The 25,866-nt window shown below is 37.4% G+C and overlaps 1 protein-coding gene across 4 annotated transcripts in view; it reads left to right on the top strand.

The window, feature by feature from the left end:
* The first annotated feature begins 11,447 nt into the window (after positions 1-11,447).
* ahnak (AHNAK nucleoprotein) overlaps positions 11,448-25,866 on the top strand; it is a 33,101-nt gene continuing 18,682 nt past the window's right edge. The window contains exons 1-5 of one of the 4 annotated variants that reach the window (XM_056769937.1): positions 11,448-11,710; positions 19,271-19,317; positions 24,955-25,017; positions 25,231-25,387; positions 25,661-25,866. In XM_056769937.1, the coding sequence (XP_056625915.1) occupies positions 25,231-25,387; positions 25,661-25,866 (363 nt within the window). In that variant the 5' untranslated portion in view covers positions 11,448-11,710; positions 19,271-19,317; positions 24,955-25,017. Of the gene's footprint in view, positions 11,711-19,270; positions 19,318-24,954; positions 25,018-25,211; positions 25,388-25,660 lie in introns of all 4 variants that reach the window. The other 3 variants (XM_056769936.1, XM_056769935.1, XM_056769934.1) reach the window with 3 other exon arrangements.

Below are 25,866 nucleotides of genomic sequence, written 5' to 3'. Positions count from 1 at the left end.
AATTTTTTTCTGTAAAAAATAGCGAGGTAGAAGTATAAATTTGCTGCTCATTCGTTCCTACATAATATATTTTCCTTGGTACTTATTGGTTTCCAGGCATCTGCCATAAAGCTAAATAATTGTAATGTTCTCATCAAATCTGCAAATCGCTGTATCTGGGAACAAAATGGCGCATTTAATTAAGGGTATGTTTGCCTATTTTAAACATAGACTGTTGGAAAATAAAGAAATGAATCCACCAGAGGGCGCCAAAGTTACATATCCCATGAAAGCATTTCAAGTTTGACCAAAGATGGACCTAAAATCTTTTTACGAAGCTTGCGGAGAAGTTTGATCATAACATATCATTGAGTGACCTACTTTCATTGAGCATATTTACTTTTGAGGCAGTGTAGCAGGATTGGTATTAACAGAAGCACCTGAAAACTTCAATTATTCATGTCAACAATAGAAGTTGCCTCTTATGTCCTTAAACAAACGTATGCTTGAAGTCAATACTGATCTGTGTTCACTAGCTATTTGATTTGTGCATGTTATGTCAAGTCAGTCCATGCTTGCTTTTTATGAGAAAATAAACAAAAAAAAATCACGTCTGTTTCCATGGGACAAGTCTTCAAGTTACAAACGTTCACGTTTTTGCAAACCAATTTAGCCTCACCGTGCACGTTCTTTCTTCAAGTAGGCCTATCAGTGCTGAACCGCTTGTGACATTTAAAAAGAAAAGTATTTCTCATCGGTGATGGGAACCAACTGTCAGTGTCTTTGCACACACTTGTTTACCTAAGAGCATGCTGGCTTGACATGTCGGTTGACACACCTCGAGTAAGACTGTGTAAACTTGGAAGTTAAAACAAAAGAGCCACACCCTACCAATGGGTGTATCTGGTAACCTATCAGTTTATTTTCATCCCAATCCCTGAATCGTTAAATCCCCTTAAATCTTCTTACTAATTCCCTAGATATATTTTGGTGGAAAAACAAATAACAGGGTCTATGTGGGAAAGGTCAAATCGAAGAGAAGGTCAAATCGAAAAGAACACGCATGGGTGCACGTACATAAAAAGCACACAAGGGGGAGCAGTGATGAAACGGACCCAGCCGATGATCGATGACATTAAATCATTTTGCAAGTAGGCATACACTGTGTTGAGTTGCGCAAATGTCGTGATAGATGTAATGCTGGAGTGTTAAATCCCCTTTTCTGTTTCTCAATAGTCAGCATGGGGTGTGGCCAGAGCTCTGGCAAGCCTGTGGGTCTGAAAGGTACATGTACTGACCTGACTTAACCTTGTGTGTTTGTTTGTCAGGACATAGGCACGTATTTGCCACAGTGTCATAGCTGATTCACTTGCATGACTTTGAAGACCACAGGCTCACTCGTGGTCTCTTACAGATATTGTTGCATGACAAGTCTGCCTAATTCTTCCAGTTGCCTCCTTTGAGGCAATTTTGACCAAGACAGTTTTTTTTAATGTAACTTTAATTTGCGAGCCACATTTGTAATCCTTTAGTTCTGAGTTTACGAAGCATTGAGGGAGGCGAGCGAGAGGGCGGGTGAAAATGCGATTCTAGTTGGGAAACGCAGCTTAAATGCTCGCCAGAAAACCACCTCTTCTTTTGTGTTTTGATTCAGAGATGTTTGACGTTACAAGGGTCGAACTAAACCAGCTTCAAGAACAATACGCGGTGCAATGCCAACAGCAACACTACACTAGTCCTGCCAGCTCCCCCTGAAGTTCCCCTGAGCGATCTCGCTCTCTTGCTGTTTTTCCTGCCCCGGCTCTTCCATTAGCTCCCGCCGCACAATTCCTTCCGGATTGATTTTATTAGGCTACACCGGGTCCACGTAACAGAACGTTACAGTACCTGAAAATCACCTGAGGCACAATCCCATGTGAAGAATAAAGCTCGACATGCTTTTGTGAAGAATCTGTTCCACACATCTGGAAAGAGTGAGGAGTTGCAGCGGTCAGAAAAGAAATGCGCTTCGATTGAAAGATTTTCAGTGTTTTGTAGTTCGGTTCGGTAACTCTAGAATGCTGCCACAAACTGTTACCTTACATATAACATTTCATGGCAACAATGAATCATACACGAAGCCCCGAATTAATAGAGGAACTCAAGAACAGAAACCAGGCTATGAAAGTGTATCTGCTATGAAACTGGTTTGCTACAGTGCTGATATGGGATTTTTCCCCTGGAGTCAGTTATTACGCACATCTGCCAGGAAAAAATAACCAAGCTGGTTTGCAGTCGGACTCAACAGAACATAGATGTCTTTAATAATGGCATTTTTTTAAAAACGAAAAAGTAAACGAGGATGATCTTCTGTCTAGAGTTTAACCTATATAGATTGTTATGTTTCTTGCGTAAATGTGAAGACCGGTATTTGGATGCATGTGGCTGCTGAATATCTTCCCTCCAGCTGAACTGTGAGAGAGAATTTTGGCATTCCATAGCAGAGGTGAAAGTTCATGGTGCCAAAGGGAGGAATGCGGTGTTGTCAATCATTTGGAACTGACACAAAGGTTCATCATCACAGCATCTGATGATTTCAACTCGTAACATCCACTTCCTGGCATTCATAAGTTTAACAGTGAACCACACCCAACAGGCTTTCTCAACACGCTTGCACGAGAAAGTCACTGGATGGCTTCCGTGCAAGCCATAGCAGGAATAAGAGGGGAGAGCAAAAACAGAAAGCCCCTGCATTTTTGGACATGAGACCCCATACATAACTGTGCAAGCTCAGATTACCATTTGGGGGAGGTGGAGCGTAGACATTGGTTTCATCCAGAGCTATGTTACAGTGCTTAGAATTGTCAGGCAAAAGAATTACACTTTCATTGTTCATACTTCAAACATGTGTATTTGCTTTTGTTTATTTGAGCCTAAACCTACAAATGTCAACAGAGTATATGAATTGCGCCACATTTCAAGTATTCAGTTTGGTGTATATTGTCAACTTATTGTATTTATTCTTTACAGTATAAAAGCAGGAAATGTAAGAGCATTTAAATGACAGAATTAACTATTTTACACACATACAGTATATGCATTTACACATTGTATGGTACAGTTCACCCAGAAATGAACAATTGTAGCCATTTACTCACCCTCCAGTTTTTCCAAATCTGTAAAAATGTCTTTGTTCTGATGAAGACAGAGAAAGATATGTGGGAAAATATTAGCGTTTGACATTTCTGAGGCACCATTGACAACCAAAGTAGGAAAAATTTCAATGGTGCCCCAGAACTGTTTGCTTTCCTACATTCTTCGAAATATCTTTTGTGCTCAACAAACATTGGTTACGAACATTCTTTCAAATATATTCTTTATAAATGAATACATATTTGAACAACTTGAGGGTGAGTAAATCAAGACAGAATTTTAATTTTGGGGCGAACTGTCCCTTAAATATACAGTGTGACCCAACAGTGTATCTTTGGGAGACAAAACATAATTTAAACCTGGGAATAAACAAAATGTTTCAAATTTGTGACATTGCCTGTGTTGAATTGCCTCCTTTGTTTAAAAGGTCACATTTCTTTGATTCCCTTGAATCAGATAAAATGCCTCTTGGAAGACTCTCAAACCATAGTGGGACAACAAACTTTTGGACTCCACGAGCCTATGCAAGTCAACATAAGTATAAATGATGATTTTATGAATTATTTTTGCTGAAATTTTTATTGAAAATGGAAAACATATGTATAAAAAGCCAGGCAAAATTACTCACTAGTGGATCTTTAGGCCCCACTGTATGGTATGTTAATTCAAAAATGAAATAATTATACCCCATGTAGGCTTATAACATTTCAGACATCTCCAAGACCATTGTTATCAACAAGAATAAACCCTTAGTTTTGTGGCTAGACTTTACCGGTGATGCCAGCTCATCCGGTGAAGTGTGACCATGTGCATCTGCTCTGACAGCAACACAGTGTCGTCTTGCCAGCACCCTGCATATCAGGCATTTCACATGTTAAATAACTTGAGTCTCAGAGGAAACCCTGCTTCTGACACTCGACGCCTTTCTATTTATCTATGCCATCTGTGTACAATACATCTGTCTTTTTGTCTGTGACTAAGTTAAACATCTTCCTGTTATATTTGTGTAAAGGGGCAATGACAATAGAAATATGTGCCATTAATACTGTTATGGTGTTCATGTTTATTCTAAGGTACGGTAACCTAAGGTTAAACCTTTTATATATTTAGTAAATTATGCATTATATGTATTTCGTTTCGTATCAATCGAAAGTCCTTCAAATTGATAATTTAAAGTTCAACAAAAAATAAAAATTCTGTCATCATTTACACACCTTCGGGTGGTTCCAAACCTGTATACGTTTCTTTGTGAACACAGAGAAAGAAAATTGGAAAAATGCTTATAACCAAACAGTTTCTTGACATCAATGACAACCATGGTAGATTTTTTTTTATGTAAACATAAAAGAAGATATTTGGAAGAATGCAGGACAGCAAACAGTTCTGGGGTACTTTTGACTACCGTTGTCATTTTTTCTACTATGGTAGTCAATGGGATCCAAGAACTTTTTGGTTTCAAGCATTCTTCCAAATATCTTTCTCTGTGTTCAAGCAAACAAAGATAGTCATATATATTTGGAACAAATTTTCATTTTTGTGTGAATTATCCCTTAAATAGTTTTCTTGTGAAAACAATAACATCACACAAACTAAAAAACTATACCTTGACAAGTCATTGAAGGTGTTAACTTTTTAATTTCTTCTTTCTTCATACATTAAAATACACTCATGACACAAATGTGTATCGTAAAACCCTTTAAAACTCTTTATACACTACTGTAACTAGAATAACACATGATGAAGCTATGAGGCCTACTGTTAATGTACACAGTGTTCTGTTTGTAAAAGGTTGCTTATCATTCTTGTATTAACTTGCATGAAGTTTGAAACCCGCCTTAAAAAAGACTGTCAAAACCCTTCACAAATATGACAGGAATGTCATGATGTTAGGTGCCCCATTGCACCTAAAACAAAAAAATGTGACAGTGAAAGTTTTACATACAGTGCTGTGTTTACAAAGTGAAATCCATCCCAGCTGCCAAAAATGTGTTCTCAAAACGTTTCGCTAACTTTCGAGTTAAGTTAATGTCATTCTGAATGTTTTTTGAGTCATTCTACAACATTGTAAAAATATTATATTTATGAAAAACGCATGAGAAGGTTTAAAAGGATATGTAATGTTGATAAAATCCTTTTTTTAATATAAGCCAACTGTAAGAAAGTTTTTTGATAACTTTAAGAGAACAGCAGAATGTTTCCCGTGAGCTGGGATGTTGTTAAAATAAAAATGTAGGCCCTAGAGCAGTACTATAAATATAATCAAGTCAAATTATTGACTTATTTGATCGCGTTTTGTATGTCCTTATTTATTTATATACAATGGTTTTAAAGGAAGTGCACTTAATACTCTAGAACAGTATCTATGTGAAAATCTGATCTAAAGTGTGATCCAAAGCAATGGTACACATCCTTACTCTGTGTATTTTTGGAAGAGGTGGCTGTATTGCAGATATGAATGATCTCAATGAAGTGAATCTACATTTTAATACACACCAGCTCTGAGTAATAAAGGCCTGGAGGCACATTTTCAAAGGAAATGAAACAGTTTAACAAAACTTTGTCGATTGACATCCCTTTACGACACTGCTGAGTACACAGTAACAGAACGTGTTACTAGTTTTCAAACAACATCTTGACATTTCATATTTATATACACACACGGCAGATCGCTATGGAAACATCCTTCCCCCTTGCTTATTATGTTGCCATGGCAGCCATCCCAGAATAGTCTTTTTCAGTTTGTCCCTCCCTCGTGTTTATGACTCACAGTCACAACCTGCAGGGGAAACCACAATTCAGTGTATATCTCATGATGTCCCTCCCCTGCAGTTTTACTAGAACACTAGAGCTGGGTCTCGAAAAGGGGAACTCCATGAAAACTTACAAAAATGTGGCCATGGAGACCACAGAGAATTTTAAGGGGTGATGGGGCAAGATTTTCCACTCACAGGAATTTCTAGGATCACACCAAATTTAAAGCGTTGCTGTACGGAGCAGTAAATAAAACAACCAAAAACTGAAATGCACTGTAGAAGCCATGAATTATTAAAGCTTTATGCTCTGCCCTTCTCCCTCACTTTTCAGATAACACATCCGGCAAAAATCTCTGTTTTCATATATGATGAACTCTCCAAACCAGATGTGCCGACAGTAATAATAAGTGTTGTCCTCAGAGTTAACCCAAAAACACAGGTAGCACACGCCCTCATCTCATGCAACAAACCCTCCCACAAAAGACAGGATGGATCTATTGAAATCGCAAAAACCCTGTCTTTGTTTTGCAGTGTACTTTGGATACAATAACCTGTTATGCTTGTGCAGTGTTTGAAAACACCTGGCACTAATGTGTGTGGATTTACATTTTCTAAATAAATATGCACACCTGTCTGTTGGAGTGCTGCATTTCCTGAAATGGCGCACTTAAATTTCATTATCTTTTTATTTTCTTTGAATGAACTATTTCTATATACATACATACATACACCCATACAGAGTGCTTTTCGTAAATACGCTATCTGCTTCGGCAATAAAACGAAAACGATTATGACATTTTATATTTATGTCAGCCACCATAGTGCTTCGAACGGCTATACTGCACCTCACCACTAGATGCAGCTAAATCTCACACCCTTGACCTTTAATAAAACCCATCCAGGAAAGCTCTCTAAACTTGTAACTGGAAACCACGATCATGTTTTCCAACACAATTATATCATCTTTGTTATAGAAACAACTGCTACCTGTCAACTACTCAGCCGTGCAATAACACAGCTTTAACAACACTGCTTGCATTGTTACACCGGATGAGAATTTGATTTGTGCTCATTTTGCGGCTCCAGTGGAATCAACTGAATCTTTTCCAGCTCAACATAACATATACACAGTCCCTATTGTAAAACTAGCTGCTCTCAGATTAACAAGCAAAAACCCAAGTCGAAATGTGCATTTACGGTCACTTTGTTTTGTTTAAACTTCAAATAAAGTGGCTTCTCTTATCCTACGAGGCTGATCCCAGGACACACCCAATAAACTCATCCTCTCTGCCCCTCCTTGTTCTTTCCCTTCCTTCGCTTCTTGGTATACCACTGCGTGCATTGTAGTCATACGGGATGACTCACCCTGACACACCAACACTCGGTGGTGTTATTCGCACTAGTTCATACAGGCTGACACACCTATGAGGCACTCACCAGGAAACACCCGTTCCCACATATCCTAGTATTGAGCTATAGCTACATTGAGATATCTTTCATGTGCGCTCCAGCATCACGCATAACACATTTCATACAAATTAAAAGCATGGGACCCTCTTGTTTAGATTATAGTGACTAATCTCACAAATATGAACATGCCCCAAACCAGAGCAGTTTTTGGTGCATTCGCTATGGCCGGTTTATGTCTTTTTTCCCTCACACATGGTTTCAGAACTCCGCAGAGAAGCATGACTGTTTTGTTCCTTGCCATTCTCTGCCTGTTTGTGATCCAAACATTTTTTTATTGCATTCGGGAGACAGAACTCCTACACCAAGAACGCAACGAATGAGAACACTGGAACATGGACACGATTCTTGACTCATACTTCATTGTTTGTTCTTCTGGTTACGTTTCCTAAAGGTTTCAAATTAAGCATTGTATGTTTTACCTACTGAATTGTGCAAAAAAAGACTTTTCCAAAACAACTTCTTTTCACGCCACTCCCCGTCCTCTTTACAAGACGGACAGCAGAACTCCATTTTGTGTTTGGAGAATGCATCTACTGCTTACCATTACACAGCTCTGAATATGGGTGTGACATGTGGATTTGTTCACCGAGCGCCTCAGGGTTCTCTCTCTGTCCGTCTATCTTTCTGTTTGCCTCACAACCAACCCACCCTGGGATGTATTTACACACCTACAGTATTTGATTATCTAAGGCAGCTGAAATAGTCATTTAGAACAACCACAGACTTCTTACTCAATCAAATGTAAAGTATAGACCTTGTGAAACGTATTTGATCACAGCAAGTTATAACATAACAAAGGAGTCACAGTATTGAGAAAGCAGAGAGAGGTCTAGAAAAAAATGTGAGATGCTTTAGGGCAATGGTTCTCAAACGTTTTCGTTGTAAGGCCCCCTTTGTGTGGACTTCATTGTTTGCCCCAATAAAGACTAAAAATCTTAAACTTTATTTTAATCAAACCAAAAATATATTCAGTTATACAATGCTGGAACATCAATTATTTTAGTCGGTGGTCTTATTTTTCCTGACGTTTTGCATAAAATGTATTGTACAAAATGCCACAAAATCTGTGCCCCTGGATCCATCTTGCAGGCCCACAGTTTGAGAACCACTGCTTACGAGAATGAAGCAAGGGCAAAGCCTGCAGCTTTAAAGTCTCTAAACTATACGCCAGTACTGAAAATGTTAAATATCACGTATGACAATGAACATTTGGGGTTTTCAAGTTCTCATCAGGAATTAAAATTGTGTGATGTTTAAGTGATGCTTTAGGTTAGGTTTAGTTAGCAGTGTACTGTTTTCTTATGCTTATTAAAATATAAACGAGATGCACAAAGATGGGAACGTATATGCACGTGTGCACTACATCGACATTTTGTTTACATTACTGATTAAGATTCTTACATTTGATGTAACAACAAGTGAAGGGCATATAGGATGGTCAAGTTTCTTGGTTTAATTCTTAAATATTGCAAACGATCTTCTGTGAGCTGAATGTGGGGAATCAGCATTAAAGCTGAACACCCTGAAGAACACATCATCATCTCAACCTCAAAGAGTTTGATTCAATAGCCTAATTAAACTGAACAGATTCACATACATCATTATTTAAGATAATAGGGTTAATTTTTAGGGTTAATACTTCAAATTTAGTATTTCTTTTATCTTTTAATACCATTGTGGTCACCCGTAATTTATGTCTACTCGTTGTTTAATTTACAAATTCCTTGTTGCCATTGACTACGGCAACTTCCCAAATTCTAGTTTATGGCAATTTTTTATTTTACTCTACGTTTCAATTAGCATAACCGAAATTCTGTCAAATTCATCTTATATTGTTTTATATCCAATGTAACTTTTGACTTTGAGAAAAACAAAGCTTTTCTTTGGGAAGCTTTGTTGCATTTGTAAGTAAAGTTATGCATTGGCCTTTAACTTGTTGGTCTTAATTTATGTCACGAAAGGGAAAGTGTTTTACAATTTACTACTATAATCTAATAAATTTGAAAAAGGTGAAAAAATATCTGATGAGTTTAGTGCTGTTGGTTTTATTACCTGTTTTATATGAAACATTTTTAACTTGTTTTAATACGTTAACTCTTAGCAAGCTACTTTTGGTAGATCTTTGGTAGATCTTATGAATTATTTAAACAATGTTTAAAACCAAGTGTTTTAAATGTCTAAAATACCCAAAGCAATGTTGAGAGGGGCACCCGTGCCATTAACAAGCTTCATGATATTTACAGTTATATTTATTGTCAATTAGTAAGTTTACAAAAGATGATGCATTATTCCATTTAACAGTGGCGGTGTTTGCTCAATGCAGTCATCACAAAATGAGAAACTCTGCTCAGAGATTTACGTTGGATTTCTAGTATGAAAATTTTATGGAAATTATGTTGGCCTAGATGAAAGAAAGTACTATCTCTGTGTTTACTAACACAAAGAACACATTATCATAGATATGAAGCAGTTTTTCAAATGGCTAAATGGTTGGCATTTGTCTATTAACCGTCCGATGCATGATGCTGACTACAGTTAACAGAATTTGAAAGCCATTTTTTTTAAATGTGAAATCATATTCAAACCCTCATTGTTGACATCTAGCAAGCAGCAGCTTTGATCCTTACCCATAATTCTAGATAATATATAGCCATGTATAAATAAACATGCATACAAATTTTATAAATTATTTGAATGAAAGAATTGAACTCATTGTCATTCTCATTGAGATTTGTAAAGTAGAATAGAATTTTCTTCAGTAATGTTTTTATAATCAAATATAAATCTAAGATCATGCACAAATTTCCATTCAGTACATGTATCATTTACTGTATATAATGAAACTACTTTAATGCAATGTACAAACAGAGCAACAGAGAGCAATGACTGTGGACACACGTTACGCACATGTTCACATGAGTGGGTGTGTGGTGTTAGGAATGTTACTCTGTACATATTTCTCAGTTCTACCAGACACCTCAGATATACAATTTGTAATGGTTTGTTTTTTATAAGTTCAGGGACATTTTTGTTTTTTATTTAAGTCTTAATTTAAAATATTGCAAAATGCACGTGTAACTTTCTCATAATTAATATTTTGTCAAATAAATGAATACAGATTATAAAGAGAATTCTATTTAAAACAGACATTGATATTTAAATGATTTAATAACTTATGCAATAGAGGTTTTAAAAATTATGAATCAATAAACAAATCAAATTTCAAATCAAATTTGGAAAAACTAGTCAGACTCAAAGTATCAGTCAAATCAGCTCAATCATGTTTAGTGTTGTGAAAAAAGGTCTCAGCATGTTAGATGCCTTACCTAATTTTGTATGAACAAGGGGTACTACAACAGCAGCTGCCCATGAGATCTGACACAATTAATAGAAACAACCCGTTCATGAGTTTATTTTTCAAAACATCCTCACTACAACATTTTTTCAAGTGCCGAACAACAGTCTACACAGTATTGTAATTTTGTATTGCCATTCTTCCTTATGGTGCTATAATTTCTAATAACAATCAACTTAAATCAGCAAAGTGAGTGAACAACATCACATCACAAACAATACATAAGTGCATGAACATTATGAGAGACAACATAAACAATATACATACAGCAAAACGTAAAAGTGGAGACTGAGGAGTGTTGCAACACAGGATGAGTGGAAACATCTATTAAAAAAAATATGAATTGGCTACTCGATAAAATCCCTATACTGAGATAATAACAGACCACATACATGGATGTGAGACCATACAATGTGACAGACATTGATCCCATTACTTTAAGGATTTACATTTTAAAATGATTTTATTCAGTTTCCACGTTCAAGAATCATTTAAAATGACTGTATTTTGAAAGTGTGTCAAATGTCAACGCTTTTTTAATGAAACACTGTAAGTTTCGATATAACCTTGGAGTATACACAACAACTAAGTGTCGACAGGATAAGAAAGACAAAACTGTTCCTCGATATGCGCGTTTAACAGTGCGCTTAAATAGCATGTCAATCAAACTCCGGGTGGGCTGGACTAAAGTTATAAATGACCACGCCCTGCTACACCGTTACCTCCGCCCTGTTCTCCAGTGAAGAACTTCACAGCTCCAGCCTAAACGCTGCCATTCTCCATAGCCCGGAGTTACACGCGAGCACGACGAAGCAGCACGAAAGTGAGAGGAAGAGAGAGAGCAAGTGGCATAAAGTATACATAAAAAATAAAAAAAACAAAGCGAAGCTTTCACGCCTCGAGAAAGAGAGAAAAAGTACACGATTAAGTTAGAAAGCGTTTTGGTGGCAAACTTTTCTGGGCTGTGGCAGAACGACGTGGACCGCATAAGATGCCCGAGCAATAGTCTTGAAGTTTCCAGGTGAGTTTCTGAGGTTTTTGTCCATGACCAATTAGCGTGCAACGCCATGCGTAATGACTAACGTCAGGTAGTGATTAAACTGTCTGACAACGTTTATGTGTTTAATGACCTATACATTATGATATATATGTGCTTATGTGTTTTTAAGGAGGTATATTTCAATCCACAAAGTTGAATATATCGTCATCTGTATGTGCGTACTCGCAGAGGGTGGGCGGGTGTGTATGTGACTGCTCAATTGCCATCTGTTGCGCACGTTTTTTACCAACAATACTAAACGTTGAGATTGTCCAGATTTCAGGGTTTATTTCTTCAATTGGAAATGTTAAAGGTGACTCGAGAGCTACAGGCTCCGTTTTATCATCAAGGGAAATTTTCTGGAGCTTTGCATGCCATGCAAAAGATACGCCCAAGTATAGACGCGCGGAGTTAAAACAGTGAAACGTGGTTGTCTCTCACTTTTCAACTAAATGCATTTAGTTAATACGCGACAGCAGAGAGAGTTTAACTCATTTATAAAGATTTTCCCGTTTTTAACGACGGTACCGCGAGTGCAATTCTTTCCACACTTTTTTCCACGGAGCTTTAACTCTCCTCTTGAAAGAAATGATTGCCCTGCCCTACCAAATCTGGTCATAGCTCAAGCGTTTTGGACAACGTCAGCACAAATTCTGCAATTTGTGTGTAGTGCCCAAAGTTTTCTCATAATTTATCCTCTTGTTTTCTGATGTTTACTGTGTTTAAACTTTACTGTCTGTAGAACGTATGCTTTTTTGGAAACCTCCAATCTTGCCTTGGCTTTCTTAACCTGGAGTCCTGGTCAGGGTGTGGGGTGTGAGTAAGTGGGTGATGGAGGAGGGGGTAATGGAATGCAGTGGTTTGGAAAGACTTACTAATTGAAACCAGGTTTGAAGCAAAGAGGGAGAAAGCAAGGCTTGCTTCGGAGGAGAAAGAATGAGGTGTTTTATTCACTCCCGAATGCTGCCTGACTTTAGCTATAAAGCTGTTTTGCAGAATGTTATATAACCGAATGAGAGCATCAGAGAGAAGGAAAAGAGAGGATCAGAAAGGGAAGTGTTTCGGTGCTGAGGTTTTGGCTGGTTGTGTATAGAAGATTGTCCTTTTTATTGGACTTCTTTGATGCGTGATAACTTATAAATGTGGATGTTTATGCATAGTGAATATTTGGAGCCCATCCCCCTCCACTGCCACACCCAAAGCTCTCTTTTGGTTTTGGCAGAAGAGATGACTCCATAGCAGATTAAAGCAGTCAAACGTTTTCCAATACTATATTCAAGCTATACATGTTTAGATATTTTTACTGTTTAATTTTAATAATCCCGTCCTTGAAGTTTTTAAGTTTCCTGGGGTTTCCTCAAATTCAACAATGGCTTTTCTTTTAACCTTGATTATATCTGAAGGTCGGAAAGTGTTTGGTTTAAAACAGAACGGAATGCATCTTGCTTATCTTATTTAGGTTTTAAATGTCTAGTCGAAACAACAGAAATGGGCGTCTGCCCTGGAGGTCTTCCGTAAATGCAGACCTTTCTCCTGCTCTGTGTTGATGGGTCGGAGAGTTAGGGTTTGTTGTATTGGTCTTTCTTTACCAGTGTGAAACGGAAAGAGTCTGGACCCGTGCACACTTCCTTAGTCATTTCCTTAAACGCTTGTCAGAGTCTTGCCATGCTTTCTCATGATAAAGAAAGCAGGCTTTTTTGCATGTTGGTTTGTATCTGACATCTTAAATGTTCTTTTGTCTTCAACAAAAGACTGAAATAAATAGAGTCAGATATCCATGAAATTGTGCAGATTATCCATCAAGGATAAGCGTTTGGCACGGCTTGAGTCTGAGATGATTGTTTATAGGATGTACGGATCATTTAAACATTATGAAATATCACGTTTATGAGTTTGTTGCATTGTCCTAGTGCACGTCTTTCCTATTCAGACGAAGCCTGGAGTTATCGGTCTTCTACGATTGAGAAATTTTGGCTTGAAGCTAAAACAAAGTCTCTGCAATTATAGCTCTGAGTCAGACATCGAAATTTCATAATTTTTCCATGTGTAAGATATGAAGTGCTGTGAGACATAGCGTAGGTGTCCCTCAAGAACAGATTCATACATTTGAGGTAATGGATGATTCTTGTCAATTCATAATTTAGTGTTGAGTGTTTGATAGTCAAATACCAATTCAGTTTTCCAGGTGTCCGAAGTACACATCTTTTTAGTAAATCGACAGGTAATACATTTATCTGTTTATTTAATTTTCTTATTAGAGGACTGCTGCAACATACTGTCTCATTGTTCCTCTATGATCCAGTCTAGATTATTTGTTTATGAATGGAGATCAGAGGCTGCATTTGGTTAGGGTTTATATTATCACATGAGAGTAGGATGGTCAGGCTGGCTGTGTATAGATGTTCAGTTGACTTCAAGGTCACTCCAAGGGTGCACGTAATGCTCTTGATTTAGTGCTGTTTTTAGCCATGTATACTTCTGATACTTCGTTCATTTTGATGTTTTACATATGTAAGAACCGTACTTCTACAAGTAGACACATTTGTAGCCAAGGTTAAGCACCCACACATGCACTGACATGTGTGACATACGTTGCTATGATTTCCTGTTGGCCACACCTGTGACTGTTTCATGACTCAGTAGTAGAGTGACAAAGTAGTTCAATAAGTGTCGAATTGTCATATCTGTGTAGTTAAAGTACACACAGTATTTGTTAAAAATATGATTGATCAGGGTGTAACTACAATGTGCCACAGGCAGCTGTGACGTAATGCAAGTGACCAAGTTATATTTCATAGATATATCAAATCGAAAGGGCAACAGCAAATATACAGAGCACATGATTTCATTATTTTTTAGCTTACAGTAACAGGTGTGTTTATGAAAAACATGCATTATGGCAATGCCTGTGTAAAAATACAGGTATTTATTTACTCTGCAGTAAAATTAAGATGAATTTTAATAGTGCCATTTGTAAGTGTGCTTTAAGGGGACTCGATGATCGGCATTTCTTGACGTAGACTAAGCCGTTGACCACGGCTCGTACTACATCACGCTATGCCAGCAATGCAGTGATGCACTTGTGTACAACAGCACGAGTAGATGTCCTGAGCAGGGTAGGTCTTTCATCTCTGTGCATGTTTACAAAGTTTACACAAGTTTGTATTAGTCAGTAGCTTTAATTAGTTATTTGGGCGCTTAAAACCACATGCTTTTTCACTTCTCTAAAACTCTTTGCATAGAGATGATGGACATCACTAGAAAACCATCTGATAGGGATTTAAATATGATGCAGCCTGCTGGTCATAGAACCACCTTTCCACAACAGTAATTGCAATGTGTTGCATTGGTGACTCAAATCCTTTGATTTGGTTTAAAGAGACTTACTGCATAAGTAAACCATGATAGAAAAAGTGACTCACTCACTAGGAGCGCTTATCTATTGTACACATTGAGTAGACATCTAACGTTTAATTCATGAACATGTTATTTAGTGCTTGTGTATTAGGTCATTACGATTCCAATGAAGATTTTAATTCTGCTATTCTAGTTTGCACATCTTGATTTTGTTCCTCTAATATATTCACATTTAGATTGAAGCAGGGCTTGTCCTTGCACGCGCTTGGTCAGATGTGGGTTTAGAAATGAGTCCATGTGGAAGTGAAAATTTAACATTTAACCATATTATAGTTTTCCCCAATGTTTTAACATGAATGTATCTGATCTAGTTTTCACATTAGAAAGTTGCCGTCTGCTGCCAGAAAGATCAATCATTAAAGGGCTAGTTCGTCTAAAAATTCCTTCAATTACTCACCCTCATGTCATTCCAAACATGTATGAATTCCTTTTTTCTGCAGAACACAAGGTATTTTTAAGAGTGTTGGTAACCAGATAACACTGGACCCCATTGACTTCCACTGAATGGATATCTGTGTACCACAGATAATGAGTCATAAACACAGAGTGACATGAGGGTAAATAAATTACAGATTTTTACTTTTGGATGAACTGTCCCTTTAATATAAATTTAATAAAGAAGTATGACTTTTAGCAATAAGTCCTCTCTAATTTGCTTCGGGGAGTAAATGTTTACAAAATAGCAAGTAACCAAGGAACCCCTGTAAGCAAAGCCAAAGACCACAATTTATATTATTGCATTGTCTAATTGCTGACTGTGTCTACGTGTGTCTCATTACAACAATTTAATGGAAACATTGAGCCGTTAGCCCTGGCTCTTCTATAATTAGTGGTCTAGTTATCTGCCCAACAATTCCGTGATCGCTTGTGTAACCCGCAACATTGGCGAATATTAAATTTAGGGTTGTGTAAAAGCTGTCACTTGCACAGTCATACTAATCCTTAAACCCTGCAAAGACATTTGAACATTTTTTTTTTACCCTGCATTCAACAATTTCACATAGGGCTACTGCTTGCCTCTTTAAGCTCTAACCAGTGTCCTACCATAAAACAATAAAAAGGCTCGGATTGCATTGTTAGCCTGTGGAAAGCATGAAAATGAGTACCCTGTTTTTGTACCCAGCTCGGACCCACTGTGTGAGTTGAGTGGTTGGGTAGTGTAGGACATTGCTTTGGAGTTAGTCATTGCAGGAGAGGCTGGGCTTTCTTCCAGCTGGCCTGACGGCTCTATCAAGGAATGTGTGTGACTGGAGGCCTGGGTGGGGCTCGCAGCTCACTGTTCTCTGTGCGGGTCTGAAAGATGGTGTGTGTGGAGTTTCTTTCTTGTTGGACGAAGGGCGTGTCCTTACTTTGGATTTGCATCATTTGCCAAATGCGTCGTACATAGGCTCTTTATATATTTGTGGAGATGTCGTCGAACATTGTAGCATCTCAGACTTGAGATGTCAAGTTTTGATCAACAGGTTTCGTTCAATTTAAAATCTCTTTTTGCACAATGGTATAAAGCATAGTCTCTTGTTTAATTTATTAAATTATTTTTATTAAAGCTTCTACATTGAACCTTTTCTAGCTCCGAGCAGTATTACAAGCACATGGCTTGTTGGCTCCTCCATAATCGTCCTTTTAATTACGCTGTCTGTAAAACTGTCTATCTCTGCTATTGTAGCAGTTTTGTTCAACATGCTCCACCTTTAGCTAGGTGACAGCGAATGTGATACAGCTAAGTGGAAAGCTCCATAGATGTTACCCCTTTGAGTGTACACAGCTGCTCAGCCAAATGTTGGTCTTTGTAAACAGTGTGACAGCCCTGTCCAGACTGGCCTTTATCACCACGTCCCGGGACTATTTCAGTCGCAGCTCACAAATACCTCTCTGTTAATGAAACAACAGGATAGCGAGAGGTTCCAGCGATGCTTTACGAATAAGAGACAACGAAGTATGAACAAGCTGAGAGAAAACATGACATTTGCAGCATTTTTGTCCGATTTGACCCCATAGACCTGTGTTGAGCTGCTCTCCTCCAAATAACAGGTCATTTTCTAGAAGCATTGTTCACGGAGCACAAACCTGTCATTGAGTGTCTGGGTTTTCTAAATGTTTGAAGCTTAGATTTATGATTGGCTGTTTGTTTTTAAAGGGGCTCCAGAGATGCTTCGATACCAACTTTGTGTAAATACACAATTCTCTCAGGGCAGTTTCACAAAGTCACGTTTTACAATTAACTGTTGTTTTCTAGCAGTTTTAAGTGTCAATAATGGAGTAGTACTGAGGTCAAATATCTGGGCAGGTTCTCACAAGCATAGCTGTCTCTGCTTATATTGGCGTTTCTACTAAATGAGAGATCTTTTCATGCGTTGCTGCTGCGTGCAGAACCTCACACTTTTGACTAACCACTGCTCTAATCCTACTGTGGTCATGTGTCTTTTGAAGATGATATCCCAGTTGAACCCACACAAAATTGATCTTTAATTATAGTGTTCTGCACATGCATCTTCTCTTGTCATGCATCGTTGCTTTAAAGCTCTTGAAAGGTCTGTCTATGAAAGAGACATTCCCAACATTGCTCTTGACCAGGCTGACAGGAATCAAACAAAAATCTCTTTGTGCCCAATCAGATAAATTTAGTTTTTTAATCAATGGGCGCATGCAAACATGATCACACTGGAACACTCAGATGGGAAGGAGGCTGTAGGCAGGTTCAAAAGGAGGGTAGAATGACAATTCAACAGTTTGAAGTCTGCATTACACGGAAGTTGTGTTGGTATTTTTCTGTAATGTAATGTATATCCGAGTGAACCGGCTTCCGAAATGAGAACAAATAAAGGGTGGAACATAATTTTACAGTTTGGCATTGATTGGAGCAATGAAGTTAAAAGCCTGGCCGTTAGACAGTCAAGATTTTCTCTCGCTGTAGTATATGTCATGAAGTGATGTCATTGCAGGGAGGGTAGGTTCTTGTTTTTCCATTTAAGAACATGAAAATGTGTCATTTTAATTAAATAGTGAATTTAAAAGTTTTCTTTAATGTGAAGGATTGCTAAAGGCACTGACATTTGGTAGGAGGTCTCTTAAGCTTGACAAGAACCTTCTAGCATATAACTCGTAAACAAATGATACTTATCAGGTCAGGTTATTTGGTTAACAAGGGAGTTACAATGTCAGAACAAATACTGGGATGAGAAAATATTGAGCCGCTTCAGTTGAACTGATGAAATGTGCACGGATTCAGTGCCTTTCTCTGTTTTGTGTGCATTAGATAAGGGCGGATAATAAAGTTTGATTATTCTTTGTGTGTTGAGTGAAATGCTGTGTATTTAAGTCACATGGCTGGTCTGAAGACACTGGAGCTTTAAGGTTATCAGATGCTGATTTGCACATGGTTTGATGTTTACTGTGACAAATCAACTTCATTTTGCTTGTGACTTTTGTTTCCTTAAGTGTCAGTTTCTGCATTAGCTTGGTAATTATGAACGCTGTTTGATGGCTCTTATATTCTCCTGTATAGTTTATAGGATGTTGTGCTCTGAAATCTTTCTTTTCGATATAATGAAATGCATTTATTCAACATATTCAGTTTTCAAATATTAGCGCGGAGATGTTAGGATGTTTATTTTTATGTTGCTAACTATATTTATCAATTGTGATCTTGCTAGCAGCTTATCAAAGTGACTTCTCAAACTTAAGAATGAAAATCAAACAAAGCACTTACTGTTTTTCAGTCAGTCTGGTGAATGAAAACTAGTTTGACAATTGTTGAACAGAAACATCCAGAGTAAAGTTTTAAGCGTGTGCAGAATCTCTTAGCTTGGGTGCATATAAAAGAAAACTCCCTGTTTTGTGTTCATTCCGTTACTGTTTCACTGTCGCCCTCTTAGGGTAAGCCAGAGAAAGTTAAACAATTAGAGTGAGACTGCATTTTTGAGGAAAAGAGGAAATAAAGTCTACTGAAAAGTACTGAAATTATGCAAGCATTACACTAAATTTATTTTTTTACATGGAATAGGCCTTAATACTAGTGTAGTACTTAAGTGTAATTGGAAGCCAGTATTGTCACCTAACTGTTTGATACTTAGAAATAATCACTTGGATAAATATTACATTTAATTTCCTTCTGCTTTCTTTCAGAAATTAAAGGAAGACGGCAGAGGTTGAGCATTAGCCTGGGCACTTCAGTACGTCTTTTGACTTCCTAAACGTTAACGCAAAGATCTTGCTTACAGTGCATGCAGAATCATAATAATCTAATGCAGTGGTTCTAATACAGATTTATTGACTGTTTCATCTTAGCAACATAAACAAACGTTACTGCGCATGTGCACTTTTGTGAACCCACCTTAACTTCCGATACACATTCACAAACAATAGAGCGCATGTAGAATATTTCTGATAACAATCAAAAGAAACCCAGAAGAACTGTAATTGGCGAAACTAGTCTCTCCAATATTTTGAATTTAGACTGCGGTAGGAAGCTCAATCGCTAGATTTCAATGTACCATACGGTTTGTTTAAATGCGACCAAATACAGCACCCATTCAACAAATTGATTATTTGTTACAAATAATATACAATAAAATAATACAAATTTATAATAACATAAATAAAAAAATATATAAATAGTTCTATTATAAGACACTAGCCGAACACAAACCAGAAGTTAACTGGGGGTCTGGCGTGAATGTGCGTGTCTGATGAAACGATCTATACTCTTAAACTTAGAATTTTAATTTAACCTAAAACATAATCAGTTGTACAATTCTCTAACATCATCTTGGGATCCATCTTGGGACCCTCCAGGGGGCCATGGCCCCCAGTTTAAGAGCCACTGGCACTGACTAATGCATCTCATATTATTTGAATTAAAGCTATACTAAACATATCTAGCATATTTGTACTGTATGCATTGCTACTAATTTTCTACTAACCTTTTTAATAGACAGTTTCAGTAGTAACAACATTAACAAATGTTATGTGGCCCAAATGTAATGATAGACCTCTGCGAAGAAACTATAACAGTTGAGAAGTTTTAATAATTTAATAATAAATGTGTTATAACCAAACATAGAACGGAAATACATTTCTGGCTACATGTGTGCTTCCAATGAAACGGTCTATACAGCAAGTTCTGTAATAGAAAGAGATACGATTTTGTATATTTTTAATGTTATAAGAAAAGTTTTATCTGCTGTTTGCCTCTTGTTTTAAACTTTTTCGATATAGCAATGAATATTGCCTTTAATCCCGATATGGCAATGAGGACACCCATTAAAATTCTCCAAGGCTGAAATCTGACTAATCCTTTTAATGGTTTTTAATGAATCATAAAATCCTACCTAACACTACCTAAATAGAGAAGTCCTCAGTGTGTACAATGGCACTCATAGTCCATATTTGCCCTCTGCTGCCAGACCAGCCCATGCCACACTAGCTTGTTTTCCCCCCCAATAATAAAAAAATACGTAAGAACCTTTTGTAGGCCTGGTGAGCTGACACATTTACTTTATGGGGCTGTATAGTGTGGTTTAACCTCTATTGCTTCTCTTATGTTAACTGCATGGCCCCAATAACAGTGATAAATAGCCATGGCTTTTTACTTTTAATTTGACTGTTAATGGCCTGTTTACAGTCTTATTAGAAGTCAACAGATCACAAGCATGTGTTCAAGCTTGGGAGTTTGGAGTGTTTACTGTCTTGTGATTGCACAAACACTGGAGGGTATTAATAAAGGCCTGCTTACACTTAGATCATATGATTTTTGAGTAAGACCCAGCTAATGGTAACCACTGACAATGTTTGTTTAATCTTGTGAAAACAAAGGCTGTCTCTGTTCTTCATAGAAAGTTAGTCTGCCTGAATCACCCACCACTCTGCAGCTAAAAAATCTCTAAGTTTAGGAGACGAGAAGTGATATGTGCTTGCATATGTTAGGGAGCCCTGTGGTTAACTGGAATGTTCTGTGCCTTTGCTCATCTTTGGGGCAAGGTTACGACATGTCATTTTTTTCTAATAAGATTGTTCCCACCTTTTCTGAAATATTAATCAGTTCCCCACATTTCCTTTTCTGTTACCCTCCCACCCTGTATGCTCCTTCTCAGGCATACTGCCAGGAATGTGTCAGAGCTATGAGAACAAGTTCTGCCCAAACAGGTCAGCACATCATATGGTTATAAAGGGGCTGAAGGAGGTTGGACATTCTGTGGTGTTACTGTACAGGAGAAAGGCGTGGCATCATGTTAAGAGGCTGAACGTGCATTAAGCAGGGAGTGAAGTTTTGCATTGCACTGCTTGCTAGGGAGTTGTTAAATAACACTGCACTGTTGGTTTTCCCCTTTTCTTTTAGTAAATTGAAATTCCTTATCCAGCCAACAATAATAGAGCTTTAATGGTTCTCTCATTGCCTATGTTTCTCTCAATGTTGATGGTTTAAAAAGTTTTAAGAGTAAAGTTACAGAGATGTAGTTATAAAGCATAATTTTAACACCGGATTGAGCTTTTAATTATTTTGTCTACTGAAATTCTAATTACTGTAACGTGTCCTGATTTATTTAAGTGCATTATGTTGAGATTCAAGTCAGGGTAAGGATCTCTATATTTGCGGTGGAGGTCCGGACAATAATTTTTTTAATAATAAAAAAAAATTAAGACCGGTCCAATATTTATATAGAAAAGTTAACATACAGTACAATAGTCCTTTATTTGTATTGCACGGTTTAAAAGCAACCGCAGTTGATCAAAGTGCTTTACAACATGCTATAAGACAATAAAAAGACGTAAAATAAATAGGCACAAAAAAACATGATATAGCATAGATATACACAAGCTTTAAGATGTGTGGTGGTCCTAAAAAGCAAAATTAAAGACACGTGGTCAAGGGACATCGAAAGCCAAAGAACATAAGTTGGTCTTTAAGATAGATTTTAAATCAACAGGGAATGCACGGTCGCCTCATGTTTTTAGCCTAGTCCATGGGACATGCAGCAGGTTAGAGTTTGAAGATCTAAGCAATCTTGACAGTGTTTAAGGCTCCTAATATTCAGCTTAATACACTGGTGCCAAGTTGTGGAGTGACTCAAAAACAAACAAGAGTATTTTTAAATCAATTGTTTTTTACAAGAAGCCAAATTGTGAAATTGCATAGGCTGCGGTTATGTTTTATGCGCAGCTTGTTCGTGAAGCACGGCTCTGTGATCTGTGGGAAATGCTGCTCTAGCTGAAAGCACTGCGCGTTTGATTTGCTTGAAAAAACGTGTATTTAAAAAGCAACATTCGTCAAACATCATCATTATGTTCATCCAGACAATCCAGTATGGGTTTAATGGTGTGTCTACTACCACGCTTTAGGGGGATGTAGATTTCAGGGTTGTCTGCATATAGATGGAAAGAGACCCCGTGCTTATTAAAAAAAAAACCTAGAGGAAGCATATAAAGTGAGAACAATACTGGCCCAAGGATCGATTCATGAGGTACCCCAGATCTTAAATGCATCTCAGAAGAAGAATGATGCCTAATGTCAGAAAAAAAATTCCTAGTTGTGAGATGACCTAAACCACTGTAAGACTGTGCCCCGTAGACCAACACATGACTCCAGGTGAGATAAAAGACTATCATGGTTGACCAGGTCAAAGGCCTAAGGTCTAATAAAACCAGAGCCGCAGACTGACCAGAATCCATGATCAACATTATATCGTTAACAACCCTTAGAAGGACCGACTCTGTGCTGAGGCAGGATTTAAAACTGGACTGAATTTTTTCATGGATAGCGTTAAGAGCAAAGTGAGATTGAAGTTGATTTTAAAAGAAATCTCAAAAGTCTCCAGTGCTACAGTGAAGTCCTTGTGGCCTATTTTAATATTTAAAAAAACTACTGACAAAAATAGTAACAACTGTAATGAATTTATCATGAGCAGGAGCAGGAGAGCGAATGTTGCCACGTTTACCACCCTGGGAGTGTTTAAAAACGCAAATATTTTAATCTGCTTGCTTTTCAGGCAAAAAATATTTTCCGACAAGCACTCTCCGTCCGCTGGTGGAAGTGTGCTTTCCAGTGCATGGGAGCGCACTTGTCTGTATGTGCGTTTGTGGTTGCATCGGGGCAGAACTCCATACGGAGAGCAGAGGAGAATTGTAAACGTGCGGCTATGTAGAGACATAAATGACATGTCGCTGTGTAAAGAAAATGAATAGAATTATGTTTCAGTTTGTTCAATAAAAGAACACGGTATAGACATGTTCTATATGAAAGGTCATCTTAAATCACTTCTCTTGTGATATGGCGCTATATAGGAAATAAACGTATCTTTACCTTCAAGGGGGGCGGGTGTTGGAGGGGCGGGCACCCCCTAAGGTAATGGTTAGGGAAACACTGGTTTGTAGTCATGCCCAAGTGATATTATTAATATCTTGTTATATGCAGCAATAAAGGGATACTCCACCCAAAATTTTAAATGATTTCATGAATTACTCCAGCCAAGTTGTTCCAAACCTGTATAAATTTCTTGTTCTGTTGAACTCAAAGATATTTTGGAATTTATTTTTAATACTATGGTAGTCTCTGATTTCCCAGAAATGTCAGTTGCTAACATTTTCTCAAATATATTTCTTTGTGTTCATCAGAACAAATAAATTGTACAGGTTTGAATGGAAGAACTTGAGGGTGAATAAATGACACAATTTTCATTTTTGGGTGTACATTTGTGTATTGTTTTGAACCTGCATTCCTTCTGTAATCCATAAAGGTCAGGGTCAGGCTTTTTTCAGAAGTGTGTATACTCACTATTTTAAATCAAGGGAAGAGGCTTCAAATTACTTGAAATACTTTCGTGCATGCCACCCAATTCATGGTTACATGAAACAAAGCTGTTTTCCATTTCTTTAGTGGTCATATGTCATCATGCAATATATGCAGCGCATTTCATCTCATCTGTTTGTTTTATAGAAATGTTCTGCCGTGTTAGCATAGTTTCCCAGAGTTGGCTTTGATTCTTTTTTTTACAGTTAAGTGCGTAGCTGAATGAGTACTGTTTACTCATTTTTAAGTTTGGAGATGATTTGGTCTCACTGATTTGATAGCTGAATTTCATAATGATTGTAATTCAATTTCTCACTCGTGCAGTAATAAATGTGATTGGCTCTAGATAATCATGGTGTTTATGAAGGACATAATTTGCCATGTTATTGCTTTCCTTCAAGTAATCTCATAGTTATAAGAAAATAGATTGTATTTTGCACTTTCTTTGAAATATGCAAGTAGGTGTTTTCATATCCAAGAGGTTCTGTGTGTTATTGCAGGGTGGAGAATGAGGGGGTGATATCTTTGAAACAATGAGCTTTCTGTGTTGGATCCTGGAATGGCTGGCCCACATGACAACTCAATAAGCCTCATGTTAATCAGACAGATACTTCTTGTTTTCTAGCTGTTGTTTAATGTGTTTAAGGTGGTTTTATGTTGTCTTGAAATCTATATATTTCTAGGTTTAAATGTGCGTGTCTGTTAAATTCATGATTTTTTGATAAAGCATGTGAGGAAATTGATAATTGATGAAAGATATAGGTTTAAGAAGACTTTGTTCTAAAATCTTAAATCTAAGAGCACCTTGTGCTGGTTTAGTTTGACTTCATGTGGGCAACTTTATTGCCATCTAGTGGTACACAGCTTTATAAGCTAAAGCTTACAAATATGTTTTACTAAAAGCTGCATTTATTAAATCTGAACTTTATAATATTATGTTGTATTGTATAATATTATATTGACGTGTACAGTAAGCATAGAAACATTCCAACACACTAACATTAAATTTTTGTGTATTGTGTAGGAAAGAACTAGGGCAGACAACGGTCCACTGTAGGGGACGGGTGAAGAAACAACACATTAAAAGGTATCCTATGTAGATATTTGTAAATGTAATTGAAAGTTTAAAAAGGGATTTTAAATGCTGCATGTGTTTTGGGAGTTATTTGTAAGTACTGTCTGTTCATTTAAACTCAATTTTAAATGTACGTTTTGCATTATGTAACTATTATGTTTGGTATATTTAGTATTTTTATAAACTTTATATTTTTCACCTCTAAGTGCACATTTTCTCTACAAGATGGATGACGAGCAGGACACAAGGGAAGTTCTTTTCCCTCAGTGGATGGGCCCTGATAAACATGGGCTCACCATAGAACAAACCGGTCAAGGAGAGATTTTTGTCACAGAGGTGAAAGAAGAGTCCCCTGCTACTCACACTGGGAGAGTAAATCAAGGTATATTAATCAAATGTTTCAACATGCAAAAGTGTAGGAAACTAATGTTTTATGTAAGATTTGTATAAGAATATTTTTGACGGAGTCAGTCTATGACCGTAAACTTTTTTCCAATGTTTAGTGCTTGGAGAGGCATAATTTGAACTCTCATACATTTTCTAGCACAAGCCTAATGGTTTTATAGTCCTTCCAGATATGACTTGCCTATAGGAAATGGAATTCAATAATAATGGTTCATAAAAAAAATGTTTTCATTTTCTGCCCATGTCACAGGTGACCAAATAGTTGGGGCTACCATTTACTTTGACAACATGTCCTCAGAGGAAACAGCTGAGCTACTAAAGACTTTAAACAAACATAAGGTTGGACTCAAATTGCAAAACAAGACTGGAGACAAGTCACCTTGTCGCTCTCCAGTGGGGACGTTGTCCTGGGAAGGGCGTGCAGGGTTTGGGGGGTCTAGTTCAGACATTCTCCTG

This window comes from Triplophysa dalaica, chromosome 16, assembly GCF_015846415.1.
Source record: "Triplophysa dalaica isolate WHDGS20190420 chromosome 16, ASM1584641v1, whole genome shotgun sequence".
Classification (NCBI taxonomy): Eukaryota; Metazoa; Chordata; class Actinopteri; order Cypriniformes; family Nemacheilidae; genus Triplophysa; species Triplophysa dalaica.
This window is presented reverse-complemented; position numbering and strand designations above follow the sequence as displayed.